General features: G+C 37.0%; 1 protein-coding gene across 13 annotated transcripts in view; it reads right to left on the bottom strand.

Moving 5' to 3' along the window:
- The window catches only part of RAPGEF6 (Rap guanine nucleotide exchange factor 6), a 234,567-nt gene that overhangs the window by 47,645 nt on the left and 171,942 nt on the right, over window positions 1-14,980 (bottom strand). For 9 of the 13 annotated variants that reach the window (XM_032299185.1, XM_032241306.1, XM_032300644.1 and 6 more), the window contains 2 exons: window positions 7,499-7,656; window positions 5,141-5,155 (listed from right to left, as the gene is read on the bottom strand). In XM_032299185.1, the coding sequence (XP_032155076.1) occupies window positions 5,141-5,155; window positions 7,499-7,656 (173 nt within the window). The remainder of the gene's footprint in view (window positions 1-5,140; window positions 5,156-7,498; window positions 7,657-14,980) is intronic. The other 4 variants (XM_032245423.1, XM_032239879.1, XM_032299892.1 and 1 more) reach the window with 1 other exon arrangement.

Here is a 14,980-nt window from a genome sequence, read left to right as displayed (position 1 = left end):
TGGCAAGACTCAGTATTTTAAAGAAGAAATAATACTGGTTTAATAAATCATTATTATTTTAATAAAATACTTCATGGTATCCTTTATGATTCTTCCTACTGTACTGTAGTAGATAACAACACTTAGTCAACTATGAATTGGAAAATGTTTAGTTTCTATATTTTATTTATTTTTAACTCAGGAAAATTTTAAGTGTTAACCTGGTAAAATCTCTTTGTCCTTGAGATTTCAGCTATTAGTAGAAAAATTCTAATTCAAGACAAAGTTTATATGATAAGCACACATAAATAATAGTATCCACCCTCCACCTTTTCTTCTTTTCTTTTTGTCATTATATAACTCTGGGCCAATGTTCAACATGATGAATTGGCTAATTTTTAATATAATTAAATACAGGTGAAAAGTGATTTTATAGCATGAACAAATACTAAAAATTTTTCCTATGACAATAAATTACTGTTGCAAAAATTTCCTTTTTTAAAAATTAGTAATACGGGCTGGGCATGACTCAAACCTGTAATCCCAGGACTCTGGGAGGCCGAGGATGGAGAATCGCTTGAGCCCAGGAGTTTGGGACCAGCCTGGGTATATAGTAAGACCCTGTCTCTACAAAAAAATTTTTAAAAATTAGCTAAGTGTGGTGGTGCATGCCTATAGTCCCAGCTACCTGGAAAGTGGAAGTAGGAGAATCACTTGAGCCTGGGAGGGTGAAGATGCAGTGAGCTGAGATCAAGCCACTGTACCCCACTCTTGGGCAACAGAGTAAGACTTCGTCTCAAAAAAAAAATTTAGGGAATATGTATTACTTTGACTTTTTTGTATGTGTGTGGACGGCAGGGAGGGCAGGTTGGGAGATCTGGGGGGCTCAACTAATTATATGCTGTTTGTCCAGCATCACCTACTTAGCATTATGTACACTGTTAACCTTAGAGGAAAAAAAAACCAAATTACAAATTCACCTTAATATGTCCTGAGGTATAATCTCTGGTATAGAAAGGAAAAACAGAGCAGATACAAATATGGCAGGAAATATTTTCATAAAATAAGTTTTTTGGTCCTTTTGAGACTGAGGATAAAAAAAAAAAAAAGACTTGCTCTGAGGACTCAAAGATTCAACTGAATATACATGGATATAATTCCAGGGAGAAGGAGTCTAAGACAACATATATTGAATGTTCTGGGTCCTGTCAAGTTGAAAGTAGAATACTTCATCTACTCAGGTTCCTTCTGTAAGGATACATCAAACTCTCTCCTTAATGTATTAAGAAATCTGAGTCATCAAATACATCTTGTTCAGATTTCACTCTGATGAGTCAATCCTTAGTGGGCTGCTGACATCATCAGGTTTTTAAACCTACAAGGTTTAAGGTCAGGCTGTTTTAGGATCCACCAAAATCAGAGATACTTCTTGAAATAGTTTGGCTGTGTCCCCAACTAACTCTCATCTTGAACTATAACTCCCACAATTCCCACATGTCATGGGAGGTAACTGAGTCACGGGAGAATAGTCTTTCTCATGCTATTCTCACAATAGTGAATAGGTCTCACAAGATCTGATGGTTTTAAAAAAAGCAGATCTCCTGCACAAACTCTTTCTTTGCCTGCCACCATCCACGTAAGAGGTGACTCGCTCCTCCCTTGCTTTCTGCCATGATTGTGAGGCTTCCCCAGCGACGTGGAACTGCGAGTTCTCCATTAAACCTTTTTTCCTTCGTAAATTGCCCAGTCTCGGGTATGTCTTTATCAGTAGCATGAAAACAGACTAATACATATTCTAGCTCCACCCTGAGCTAGAAGGTTATTGTGAGCCAGCAGAAATTTCAATTTGCCAAGAGAAAGACACTGAACAAATGGGTTTCACTATCTTTTTAAGTCCATAAAAAAGGATCAAACAATATGCTGTTATTATCTTTACTGCTGCTACCCTCTTCATAAAAGTAGGTCTCAGCTGTCCTGGGCTCCAGAATTGAATCAGTTTACTAGATCTTTGGGGGTTGAGCCTTAGCCAGTGGTACTGACTGACCTTGAGGGAATGGGGGCATGTTCTGATACCTTTTATTACTTTCTTCAGAGAAACATATTCACAAAGACAGGGTGGGAATTTGTACACATTTCATGTTCTCTACCTTTGCTGCAAATATACTGTAACATCTGGGAAGGAGCACACAATTGTGTATCTTGCTGCATAGTGTTAAAAAGCCATACTTTGTTAAAGTGATTTGTCCATGTGAAGGACAAATTGCTATGTGGTCACATAAGCATGATTCAGGTATCACAAATGGGTGCCTTTAGAACAGATCCATAAAAAGGATTACCTAAAGGGTACCCCTTAATCCTAACTTTGATGAATCTGCCAAGGTAACAAATGTCGACTTGGAAAACTCATGGAAAGACATCAGAGGAAAAAATGTCTCTGCACTGACATTAAAGACAGTGTAAACCTCTTTTTCTATTTTAGAATTGTTACATATATATTACATAATATTCTTTACAAACATGTTTCTTGTTAGTAGGAAAACAACATACATGCCAAACACAATATTTGTCATGCAGCAGACACTCAAATGTTAATCGATTAGAAGAATGGTCAATATGTTTGAATAAAGTTGAATCAAAATGGAAAAGTGATCCAATCATTTCAAATTTTAGGCACAAAGCTAAAAATACAGTACAATTTTAAAGGCAAAACAGACATTTAAAAAGAATCTTGGAAGCCAGGAGTGGTGGTTCATACCTATAATCCTGGCACTCCTAGCACTTTAGGAGGCTGAGATGGGCAGACCGCTTGAGCCCAGGAGAACAAGCCCCGCCTCCACAAAAATTAGAAACATTAGCTGGACGTGGTGGTGTGGGCCTATAGGCCCAGCTACTCTGGAGTTTGAGGTGGGAGGATCACTGAGCCCAGGAGGTAGAGGCTGCAGTGGGCTGAGACCACACCACTGCAGTCTAGCCTGGGTGACAGAGCAAGACTGTCAAGAAAAAAAAAAAAAAAAAAAAAAAAAAACTTGAGGATCAAGGTTCATATTTCATTTCTTAGAAAGTGTATGTAATAGGTAAACAAATTAATAGAAACCTCAGATATCTAGACTTTCAACCAGAGAAGAAATTTCTAGAGAGCTAACTTATAAATCTTATAGGAGTAAAATTAAAAAATAAATACTTGAAGGATACATGTACTGACCCTGAAATTACACTAAAAATGGGAGAACTTTTAGGTATTTAAGATGATCTTTAAAAAAAAAAAAGACTACCTTTTCATTCTGCTTTAAATTGTTAATTGCTGAATAAATATTTATGAAGTGCCTGTTAATGTGTCAACAGTGTTTCAGGTGATGAAGATACAGTGATAAGTGAGATAGATAAAGCCTCTACTTTTAGGGAATTTACTTACATTCAAGTGGGTAAATGACAACTCAAGGAAAGACAGATATCAAGCAAGGAAGATAATTCATATAGTGAAAAGCGCCACAAAATAAATAAAGGGTAGTGGTATATTAAAGACTGAAAAACTTGTTCTGTAAAGAGCCAGATAGTAAATATTTTAAGTTTTGTAGGCCAACTGGCAAAACACATGATATTTTTCAGGCACTTATATAAGAAGAAAACAAATTCCCACAAAATACTTTGACAAAATTCAAAATATAGGCCGGGCGCGGTGGCTCACGCCTGTAATCCCAGCACTTTGGGAGGCCGAGGCAGGTGGATCACGAGGTCAAGAGATCGAGACCATCCCGTTCAACATGGTGAAACCCCGTCTCTACTAAAAATACAAAAAATTAGCTGGGCATGGTGGCGTGTGCCTGTAATCCCAGCTACTCAGGAGGCTGAGGCAGGAGAATTGCCTGAACCCGGGAGGCGGAGGTTGCGGTGAGCCGAGATTGTGCCATTGCACTCCAGCCTGGGTAACAAGAGCGAAACTCCGTCTCAAAAAAAAAAAAAAATAATAATAATAATAATGCATACATAAAACACAAAAAGATATGTGAACACAAAGATTAGGTAATACTGTAAGTGTTTACTAATAGGGGACTGGTTAAAAAAATTCTCTATTAGCTGTTTAAGAATTGTTGGTAGAACATTGTGAAACAGAAAAGTATTCAAAGGTATATTGCTAAAGTGAAACAGTTAAGTAAAAGAAAAGTAAAACATCTCATTTTGGATGCAAGGAATGGCACACACATTTTATGTGCAATAAAATTTCTGGAAGGATACACAAGTAAATTAATAACTGTAAATTCTGGGGAGTGGAGACTTTTATATTTTTTCTGGCAGTTTAAACTTTTTTTTTTTTTTTTTTTTTAGAGACGGGGTTTCGCTCTTGTTACCCAGCCTGGAGTGCAATGGCGCGATCTCAGCTCACCGTAACCTCCGCCTCCCGGGTTCAGGCAATTCTCCTGCCCTAGCCTCCTCAGTCGCTGGGATTACAGGCACGCGCCACCATGCCCAGCTAATTTTTTGTATTTTTAGTAGAGACGGGGTTTCACCATGTTGACCGGGATGGTCTCAATCTCCTGACCTCGTGATCCACCCGCCTCGGCCTCCCACAGTGCTGGGATTACAGGCTTGAGCCACCGCGCCCGGCCAGTTTAAATATTTTTAAAGCTATGATTGTGTTCCTTTATAATTAAAAACTAGTCAAAATAAGAAATTTTCAATGAAGAAAAAATTAAGTTTACTATAGAAGATAAATCAAATAAAGGTTTGTGCTATTAAGTGAAAAGAAGCTGTAAGTTCTTTATGTAGACCTAGAAAAAAATTCCTTTTTGAATTCCTTTTGGACAAACTCCTAGACTTTGGACCAGAGATGAAATTTCTAGAGAGCTAATTTATAAATCTTACAGGAGTAAAATTTAAAAATTCTAATTATTTTGTGTCTCATCTTGTATTGAGTCGGAAATCCCAAAGAACATTTCAGAAGTTACAGAAAAGCATGTATACTCTGATTTTCTCAAACATAAAAACATACATGTATTTTTAAAAAATGACTAAAAGGACATATGCCAGTTAATACTGGCGATCTTTTAAGCGGAAGGAAAAGTTCAGCTTACTTCTTCATTCAATTCTGTATCACTGAACTTTTTAAAAATAACAAAATACACACAAACAAGGGCAATAGAATACCAGTCTTCAAGATACTTACAATAAAAACCAACAGCTGTATGCAGCAAAAATAAAGAAAAATCATAAAGTAAGCAATCAAAAACAAACTATTAAACAGTTCTGTAGCTTTGTCCCCATTTTCATCTTGATCTAGCAATAACTTTGAAAATGCAGCATAAACATAGGAAAGCTCAACACCGATAAATATTAATCAAACTTGGCTGTTACACATGTCCTGTAATATACATATGTGATGTATAAAGCTCATTTAAATTTTTGTGCTGTTGTATAAATTACGTAAGAAGCTGAATTTGGAATCAACTGGGAATTGTATTTTTTCAATCCAAACATAAATAATATCCATCACTAGATAAAAAGCCTGAGACATACTGGTCTTTCTCTGAACAGATTTTAAAAAAGCATCTTTACCTTTAGTCCTTTTAACATGTTCTCAAGGAAAGAATTAATGTAATCAACCTGAAATCAAGTTGAGTAGCACACCTTCTCTGCAGAGGTCTGAATTTCAGCTCTATGGAACTTAGTTTCTAAAATCCAATAATTTCAACCACTTCTCTTTGTTCCCCCAGCTAAATATCCAACTTACCTCACCTCTTTCTACAACTCTATCCCTTATTCCCTCAGCCCCATGTCCTACATATACCTATGGCAAAAACACAGCCATATAAATTATTAAAACTACAAATCATAAGGTCCCTAATACTTGTCTTATGAAAATACTGTATTTAATTTGTGCTTTGGTAGTATGAAAACACTTTATTTTTGAATGTTCTATGTAGTGTAAAAAGTACTGCTGTAGAACACACACACAGACACAGAAATAAATTCTTATCCTGCCACATGGCAAACAACAGGAGAGGCTGACTCTGTGGCAGATGGAGGTGGGTTTGCCAGATGAAGTAACATTTGAGTTCAGCACTGACAAAAAAAAAGTTCACGGAACATGCAAGGAGAGGGCCATGGTGGCAAACATGGGCAAAAAAAGAGCGTTCTGAAAGTTTATTCCATACTCAGGCAGGATGGATGAAGTAACAGTGGGGAGAGAATGACAGAACAGAGGCGGCTAGAAAGGCGGTTCAGGTCAGCAACACTTCTTCACGCTGGTAGTGACATTTCTTTTATATACCAAAAACTGAATCCAGTTTGCAGTTTTCTTTCCTCTGTGATATCTTAATACTTACTTTACCTTTTCGGGTAAATAGTTTAATTAACTTTATACCTTGGTAACAATCTTCACATTAACTTCGGATCAAATAAATGGAGTGTTGTCTCATCAATGACACCTCACTAATATAAAAATCACTACAAATGTCTTAAGAAAATAATAAGTCATTAAATCTCTATTCTGAAAAGCACACTGGTAGCCATGTAGAGAGTGTGATGTGTCAGAACAGATTACTGGGTTTAATCATCTCTCTAGTGGTTAAGTGGCAATTGAAATATAAAGGAAGAAACCATGTGCAGAATGACCTTCACTAAATTGTTATTAGGTTATGTCCTGAGGTTTTTATTTAAGATGCTATAATAAAACATGAACTTTACTAATGCACTTGTATTTCCTTCTTTCCAATAAATACCAAGATGGAATTGAATTTCCTCCCTTTTATACTAGCTGCTAGGAACTTTAGAGTCAAACTGAAGTTGAATCAGAACTATGCTTCTGTTTGTAGGAACATATTTTTCTCCTACCTTTCCTTGGATCCCATTATGTGTTTCATTTTTTAATTGTTTATGCCTTTTTTTGAAAATCATCTCAAATCATTTAAGTCATGGATATATAATGAATCAAAGTCAAAGGTTTCCTACCTGGTAACAAAATTTTAGATTATGTAATTGTGACAATTTTTGCCTCTAGACATGAATAGATCCAAAAAAATTAACTTGACATTCCACATTGAAAGTCCGAACAATAATGAAAAATACGCTATAATGCTCTGATAACAATATGTGACAAATACAACTTTAGCTTAAGGTGTTTGAGGAAAAATCTGCTTTCAGAAAATTATGAACACTTTTCTGTACATCACAGAAAAAGGTAAGTGAAGCCACTTAGATGAAAACAATCTGCCTTATTCTTTTCCACACTGTGGGCAAGCTGAGAAATGCCTCTGTTTTCATTCTGCTGCTTAGATTAGTATTACCAAAAGATACCTAATTCTGTGGTTAGAGGCAGTCTCTTTTTTATGTACTTCTGTTCCATTTTAGAGGAAGTACTAAACAAATTAACAGAACAAGACAATCTCCCTTTAGCCTTTTGCATCAAGTCTACAGTTAAGAGAAGAGGGTTTCAAGTAAATTTGGTATTTGCTGTATAAGGCTTAACCACCTATTTGTTCATTTGGTACCAATATGGCAATATAAAATCACATATGAAAATTACCTGAAGGATTGGAAAAATCCAACATACTGGTGGTAGGCTGCAGGAGATCAGGGCTGCTGGATGAAAGTGTTCCAGGAATGGGCATTATAGCCAGACTATGCCTACAGTGCCTTGTTCCCACAATGCTGTCATCTTGTGATTGGCTTAGGCCTCCATCACTTCAAAAGAATGTCATATATCACTTCAAAGTATTTGAGAGTATTTAAGTAGTAAACATTTCTGTTCCCTGTGCACTAAGGCATAACAGAACCAATTCAAAGAGGTGATTTAAACAATTGAAATACTACAGCAATTTTTAAAAGACAATTATAATGATGAAAATGGGATTAAAATATTTTTAAACAATTACATTAAAATAAAATTTAACTTATACATCTAAATAATTCTACTGCATCCTAATTAAACTGTCTTATTTAGTATCTACTGGTTTGGGTGAAGAAACTGAACCTGAGTATTTAGGGAACACTTGAAATTTGCCAGTTTTAGTGGACACTAACATATATATCCAAAAATGCACAGCCACACCATAGCAAGGTGTTCTCTTTCTCTTTCCCTTTCTCCAGAGAATCCTGGTGATCATCTAGGAAACAGAAGGAGTCTACAATCAAACCAAAAAATATGGCAGGTTGTAGATAATAACGGGGCGAAGTTCAAGTGACAAAGTAAGAGTAGTGTTTAAACAATGGTCCAGAAAAAAACTAGAATTACGAAAATTACAGTCTCTAAAGTTCATTCTAAGAGTACATTATTTCTTGTTTAATCTCTCAAGTCTAATTATTTAAGCAAACAAAATACTCCTCCTTTAAAATATTTTAGAAGTGCAACATGGGCAACTCTAAATCCACCTAAGAGAAAAAATAAAAACAAAGAAACAAACACCATCACTTAGATTTTAGATACCTGAAAATATTCGCTTATTTTAAAGCAAAAGAGTCAACAAAAACTTTAAGATAGCAGTGAAAAAGAAGTCCACTAACATCAATAACCAAAACTACTTCTAAGGGTTGTACTTATGTTAAAACCAATGCTTTCAGTTACTACTATTAATTCTTGTCTATATTTTATCCAATGCAACATTCTGCCTAGTACTTGCTGTGCATACAAACAGAAGTATCACAGAATACTTACCTATCATGAAAAAAATTAAGGTACAGTATTAGCAATAATATGGAATACATTTAAATTATGTTAGATGTAAAATATAGGATTTTAGGTAGATTAGAAAACTATGCAAGATGGAGAGTTAGACTATTAAATAAACTGCAAAAGGACTGTTAATAGTTAGACAAGGAAGAGAAGGCCAGGATCTGAGAGAGCTGAAGAGTCAGAGAAAAGAAGAAAGACATGGAAGAAAGCAAAGATTAGTGCTTCAAGAGCAAGCTTTGATGTCAGGCAGACCTGAGCTATTAGCTGCTTGACTTCAGGCAAATTTTGTTCTCTTTCTAAGCCTTGTTTTTCTCATCTGTAAATGTGAATAATACTATCTCCCCCAGGAATACTGAAAAATTAGGTAATAAAGGCAAATGTTTTGGTGCAAAGAAGCACAGGACTTATTTATTTATTTATGAGACAGAGTCTCCCTCTGTAACCAGGCTGGAGTGCACTGCAACCTCCGCCTCCCAGGTTCAAGCGATTCTCCTGCCTCAGCCTCCTGAGTAGCTGGGACTATAGGTGTGTGCCACCATACACAGCTAATTTTTGTGTATTTTTAGTAGAGACAGGGGTTTCACCATGTTGGCCAGGACGGTCTCGATCTCTTGACCTTGTGATCTACCTGCCTCGGCCTCCCAAAGTGCTGGGACTACAGGCGTGAGCCACCACGACTGCCACACAGGACTTTCAAGAATGGATTTTTTAAAAAAGTTAAAATTAGAATAGGGCTGGGTGGGGGTGGCTCACACCTGTAATCCCAGCACTTTGGGAGGCTGAGGCGGATAGATCATTGAAGGTCAGGAGTTCAGGACCAGCCTGGCCAACATGGTGAAATCTGACTCTACTAAAAACACTAAAATTAGCCAGGCGTGGTGGCGGGCATCTGTAATCCCAGCTATTTGAAAGTAGGAGAATCCCTTGAATCTGGGAGGCGGAGGCTGCAGTGAGCTGAGATCGTGCCATTCCACTCCAGCCTAGGCAACAGAACAAGACTCCATCTCAAACATAAATAAATAAGAATAGTATAAACCGAGAAGGGAGAAATATTTATTTTAGTCAATTCATATTAAAAAGTAAAGGAGGACAAGGTAGGTCTAAGTGAAGGTACTATAGAAACAGGAAGTACTTTCCTGGGGAGAAAAGGCAATCTAATTTGACAGATAAGTAAAGGAAATACCTCATTTGATAAATAATTTGCATTTACCTTAAATTGGCTTCTTACAATTAGGTTTGTATTCCTAAAGATCAGAGTTAAATAATCTAAGCTTAGATAAAAGGGCCTTCAAAGGTATTTAAATTATATAGAAAATAAAGATGTTTTAAAAAACAGTCTTTCTTTAATTGATCTTTGAAAACAAACAGATCAATTTTTGGACACAGAGGGTGCGATAATAATCCAAGGAAGCAAACTATTAAAGAGGTTAGCCAATACTACTAATAAAGTAGAAGCCACTTTAATAACATTAAAAAGTTACAATTTTCTATTAAATGTAGTTAACTGCATCAGTTGCAGCAACCTGGAATCACTATAGAGGTGAAGTAGTACAGGCAGAGGCGGGTGGATCACCTGGGGTCAGGAGTTCGAGACCAGCCTGGCCAACATGGTGAAACACCATCTCTACTAAAAAATACAAAATTAGCTGGGCAGGGTGGCACACTCCTGTAATCCCAGCTACTCGGGAGGCTGAGGCAGGAGAATTGCTTGAATCCTGGAGGCAGAGGTTGCAGTGAGCCGAGATCGTGCCGCTGCACTCCAGCCTGGGCGACAAGAGTGAGACTCTGCCTCGAAAAAAAAAAAAAAGTACAGAAAATAGTAAAAGTTCTGATATCTCTTACTCATGCTATTTACATCACTTCTGCTTTTGAATACTCAATAGAGACAACACTGTACAGCTATAAATATGTAAAGATGGTTACAAATTCATAGTAATTAAGGTGTGCAGTGCATAAATGAAAACTATACTGACATGTAGATGCCATGAATGAAGCAGTATTTAGTTGGCAAAATAACCATGCTTATTTGAAAGCTGAATGGATAAAGCCCATTTGGCAAGTAATCGTATCACTCTTACCAAAACAGTCTCCTGAGAAGGTGATGCAATAACAGAAACAAAGTTGTTTAAAAAAATTCCTCAATACTTCCCCAACACTAAACTTACTTAGGATAAAAGTACTTAGTTTCATCTTATTAAACTAAAAAGGCCATATACGTATCATCAATATGCAAATTGAAAAGAATCCCAGTATTTAAAAAGCAAACAGAGGCCGGGGGCGGTGGCTCAAGCCTGTAATCCCAGCACTTTGGGAGGCCGAGGCCAGTGGATCACAAGGTCAATAGATCGAGACCATCCTGGTCAACATGGTGAAACCCCGTCTCTACTAAAAATACAAAAAATTAGCTGGGCATGGTGGCGCGTGCCTGTAATCCCAGGTACAAAGGAGGTTTGAGGCAGGAGAATTGCCTGAACCCAGGAGGCGGAGGTTGCGGTGAGCCGAGATCGCGCCATTGCACTCCAGCCTGGGTAACAAGAGCGAAACTCCGTCTCCCCCCAAAAAAAAAAAAAAAAAGGCAAAAAAAAGTAAGTATTTTGACAAGAAATGGGGAGCAAAAAATACTAATTCTTGTTCAACAAGCAAGGCAGTTTATTTCTGGGATTGTTACAAGGAATAATACAAAGATGTTACTTAGGCAACTGTGATTTTAAAAACAAACAAAATAAAAGCTGCATGATTTTTAAAAAAGAAAAACAGATTTCCTGAAATGTGAAGTATTCTTGGGTCAATAAAAACCATACCTCTGTCTTAACTTACAGATGTAATTAAAATCAGTAACATTTTTCACTTTAATTTTTAGGAATATTCTTTTTTTTTTTTTTTTTTTTTTTTTTTTAGAGATGGGGTTTTTTTCTTGTTACCCAGGCTGGAGTGCAATGGCGCGATCTCGGCTCACCGCAACCTCCGCCTCCTGGGTTCAGGCAATTCTCCTGCCTCAGCCTCCTGAGTAGCTGGGATTACAGGCACGTGCCACCATGCCCAGCTAATTTTTTGTATTTTTAGTAGAGACGGGGTTTCACCATGTTGACCAGGATGGTCTTGATCTCTTGACCTCGTGATCCACCCGCCTCGGCCTCCCAAAGTGCTGGGATTACAGGCTTGAGCCACCGCGCCCGGCAGGAATATTCTTTTAAAATTATATCATGGTTTGTTTGGGATTTTGGAATTACCTATTCTTATCTCAAGTATTTGTTCTTTCCTTACAATATTCTTTCTTTGCTCCTCTCACAGATGCAGGCATTGTTTCTTTTCTATGACAATTCATCCCCTACTCTTACAGAATTGAGTGCTGCTAAAGGCAGAGAACTTGTTTCTGTTCTTGGTGCCTCTTCCAAAGAGGTCTGGCACACAGGAGATGCTCAGAAACTGTGAAACTGAACTAATTAAACATTTTTTTTTCAATTAAAAAATAACAAATGTTCAAGAATAAAACTTGCAAAATACAGAAAGCATGGAAGAAAGAGAAAAATTACCTATGAAACCATGCTTTCCAAAAACCACAATCAACATTTTGATATTTTTCCTTCTAGTCATTTTTCTGATGTATAGCACAATTTATTTAACCAATCCTTGTAGTTGGACATTTAGGGTGTTCCCAATTTTGTTTTAGTATAGATAAAACAACTGGGAGCATCTATATATACATCTTCATCTAATAACTATTAGAAACAGAATTACTGAATCAAAAAATTTTGCCATTTAAAAATATTTATTGGCCAGACATGGTGGCTCAAACTTGTAATCCCAGCACTCTGGGAAGCTGAGGCGGGTGGATCACCTGAGGTCAGGAGTTGCAGACCAGCTGGTCAACATGGTGAAACCCTGCCTCTACTAAAAATTTAAAAATTTATTTTATTTTTATTTTTTTTGAGATGGAGTTTCGCTCTGTCACCCAGGCTGCAATGCCGTGGTGCGATCTTGGCTCACCAAAACCTCCACCTCCTGGGTTTAAGTGATTCTCCTGCCTCAGCCTCTCGAGTAGCTGGGATTTCAGGTGTGCATCACCACGCCCAGCTAATTTTTGTAGTTCTCTTGTCTCAGCCTCCTGAGTAGCTGGGATTACAGGTGTGTGTCACCATGTCCAGCTAGCTTTTTGTATTTTTAGTAGAGATGGGCTTTCACAATGTTGGCCAGTCTGGTCTTGACCTCCTGGCCTCAAGTGATACATCCACCTCAGCCTCCCAAAGTGCTGGGATTACAGGCATAAGACATCGCATCCAGCCAGAATTTTGCCACTTTTAAAGCTTTTAATGGAAAGGTTGCATTACTTTATACTACTACACCAGTCTGAACTTTTATAAACTTATTGCATTATCAATTCTGTCCCTGACCATTCTTTTTGTCAATCTCTGATGAAAAAAATGGTATCCAGTATTAAACTGTATATCCTGGATCAGTATCAATATGGAACATCTGCGTCATGTTTTCTGCCTATTTTTCCACTGAAGTTTTAGTGATTTTTTTTTCCTATTTGATTTCTGAGAACTCTTTATATATAAAGGATCATATACTTTTGTGTAGCAAAAGGAATTGTCTGAATTCTCTTCAAATGACTGTCAAGAAATATAAGATACATTCTCAAAAATGTAAAGTGGCCAGTCTGATGGGTAAGATCAGCTCTCCCAACAAAACAGGCTCTAGAAACCTGTGACTTCTAAGATAACCTCTGTTTTCTGTATTTATCTGAAATGATTAGCATTTTACTCTAATGAAACATGTTTAGAAGGGACAGGTTAACATAAACTTCTAAAGTGCATAATTTCGTTCATATTTATATTTATAACCAAACGTTTTCCTGTTGCCACAAAGCAAGAGATCCAACAACCCCTTCTGAGTTTAAGTAAAACTATTTTTACCAGATGGTCCTCTTTTATTGGGTACCAATATAAAGTTATAATACTTTAAAATAGTCAACTGATTGTTCCTGGAAACCTCAGTTCTACGCCTCTTGCAGCAACCAAAGATAGAATTCAAGTACAGTAACTAATTCCCACCCACTTCACCAAAGGATGTGAAGATTAGATACTGATTTAGCAGCCTGAAACTTAAGTACAGCTAGTTTGAATGTGATACTAACAAGCTGAAGAGTTATAATTACACTGTTGTCTGGCTTTAGATGACACACGTCACAACTGTGTCACTGGTCAAAATGAGACGCAGTTAATGGGAAACAGATGTATTCCAGACGAAACTCATCAAGGTTTCTGGAAGTGGAACTCAGGGCATTATGTCCTGAGGAATTCTCCTCGTGCATTCTTTTCTGCCTTCTGGATCCTCAGTTTTGCCCCTTTTCCGCAGTGATTTCTGATCATCCCTAACTGTCCCCTACCTCCTCAGTGTGAGCTGACCCCTCTAACATTCTCCTTACTCAATACAAATTTGTGAGACCAAGCCTTTTCTTACAGTATTACAGTACATTCGACATGCAAAAATTTTGGTATTTTAAGGTAATGATCTTTATAAGCCACTCACCTCAAGGATCAAATGAGTAATGAACTTTTAGAAATCAGTGAAATTAAGAACAAAGCTCAGGGTTCGAGTTCAAAATTAAATGAGGAGTAAATGTGTTTCCCTGACTAGAAATAAGAATTCAGGAAGACGGGCATTTCCGATTGAAAAATCTGTGAGATTTTTAATTATTGAAAAAAATATTTTAAAATAGCTGTCATTAACATGAGAGCTGACACAATTCCTAGTTGCCACCCAATTGTTCTCCCTGCTATCACTGCTATATTGTGCTGTATCCACAACTCCAAATCACTACCATAGCCATCAAGGAAGTCTTCCTAAAAGAACAAATCTTATCAAATCACATGTCTTCTTATGGCTCCCTGTCATGACATGATGAAGTCTGTTATCTTTAGCATAATATTCAAGGTCTCTCATAACCTACTTCTCTTGCTCCAGCTCTAGTTGTATACACAGAAACTCAGACTATTCAAACCTAACAAGTTTGTTCCTGCCTCCACTTATCACCCTGCAATGTGAGAACTTTGCAATTTGCTTAGATTATCAACTTTTGGAGGATAAGAACCTTGATCTATTAATCTTCCCATCTCTGGCTTAGTATATAATAAATGTGTAGAGAATAAGGGCTCCTGATGTGAATTCCTGAGAGGTAAGGACTCTCTCCTTATTTCTATAACTATCACCTAACACAACTACCAGGAACTTTCAAGAGGCAAATATTTTAATATATTTTTTGAACATGCTTTATTTCGTTCACTGATTATTCACTGTCTTAACTTATTCAATAAATATTAACTGAGTGCCTAC

The sequence above is a fragment of the Sapajus apella genome, unplaced genomic scaffold (assembly GCF_009761245.1).
Source record: "Sapajus apella isolate SASKATOON/1434 unplaced genomic scaffold, GSC_monkey_1.0 scaffold1, whole genome shotgun sequence".
NCBI lineage: Eukaryota > Metazoa > Chordata > Mammalia > Primates > Cebidae > Sapajus > Sapajus apella.
Note: the sequence above shows the minus strand (reverse complement) of the source record. Positions and strands in the feature narration are given on the sequence as shown.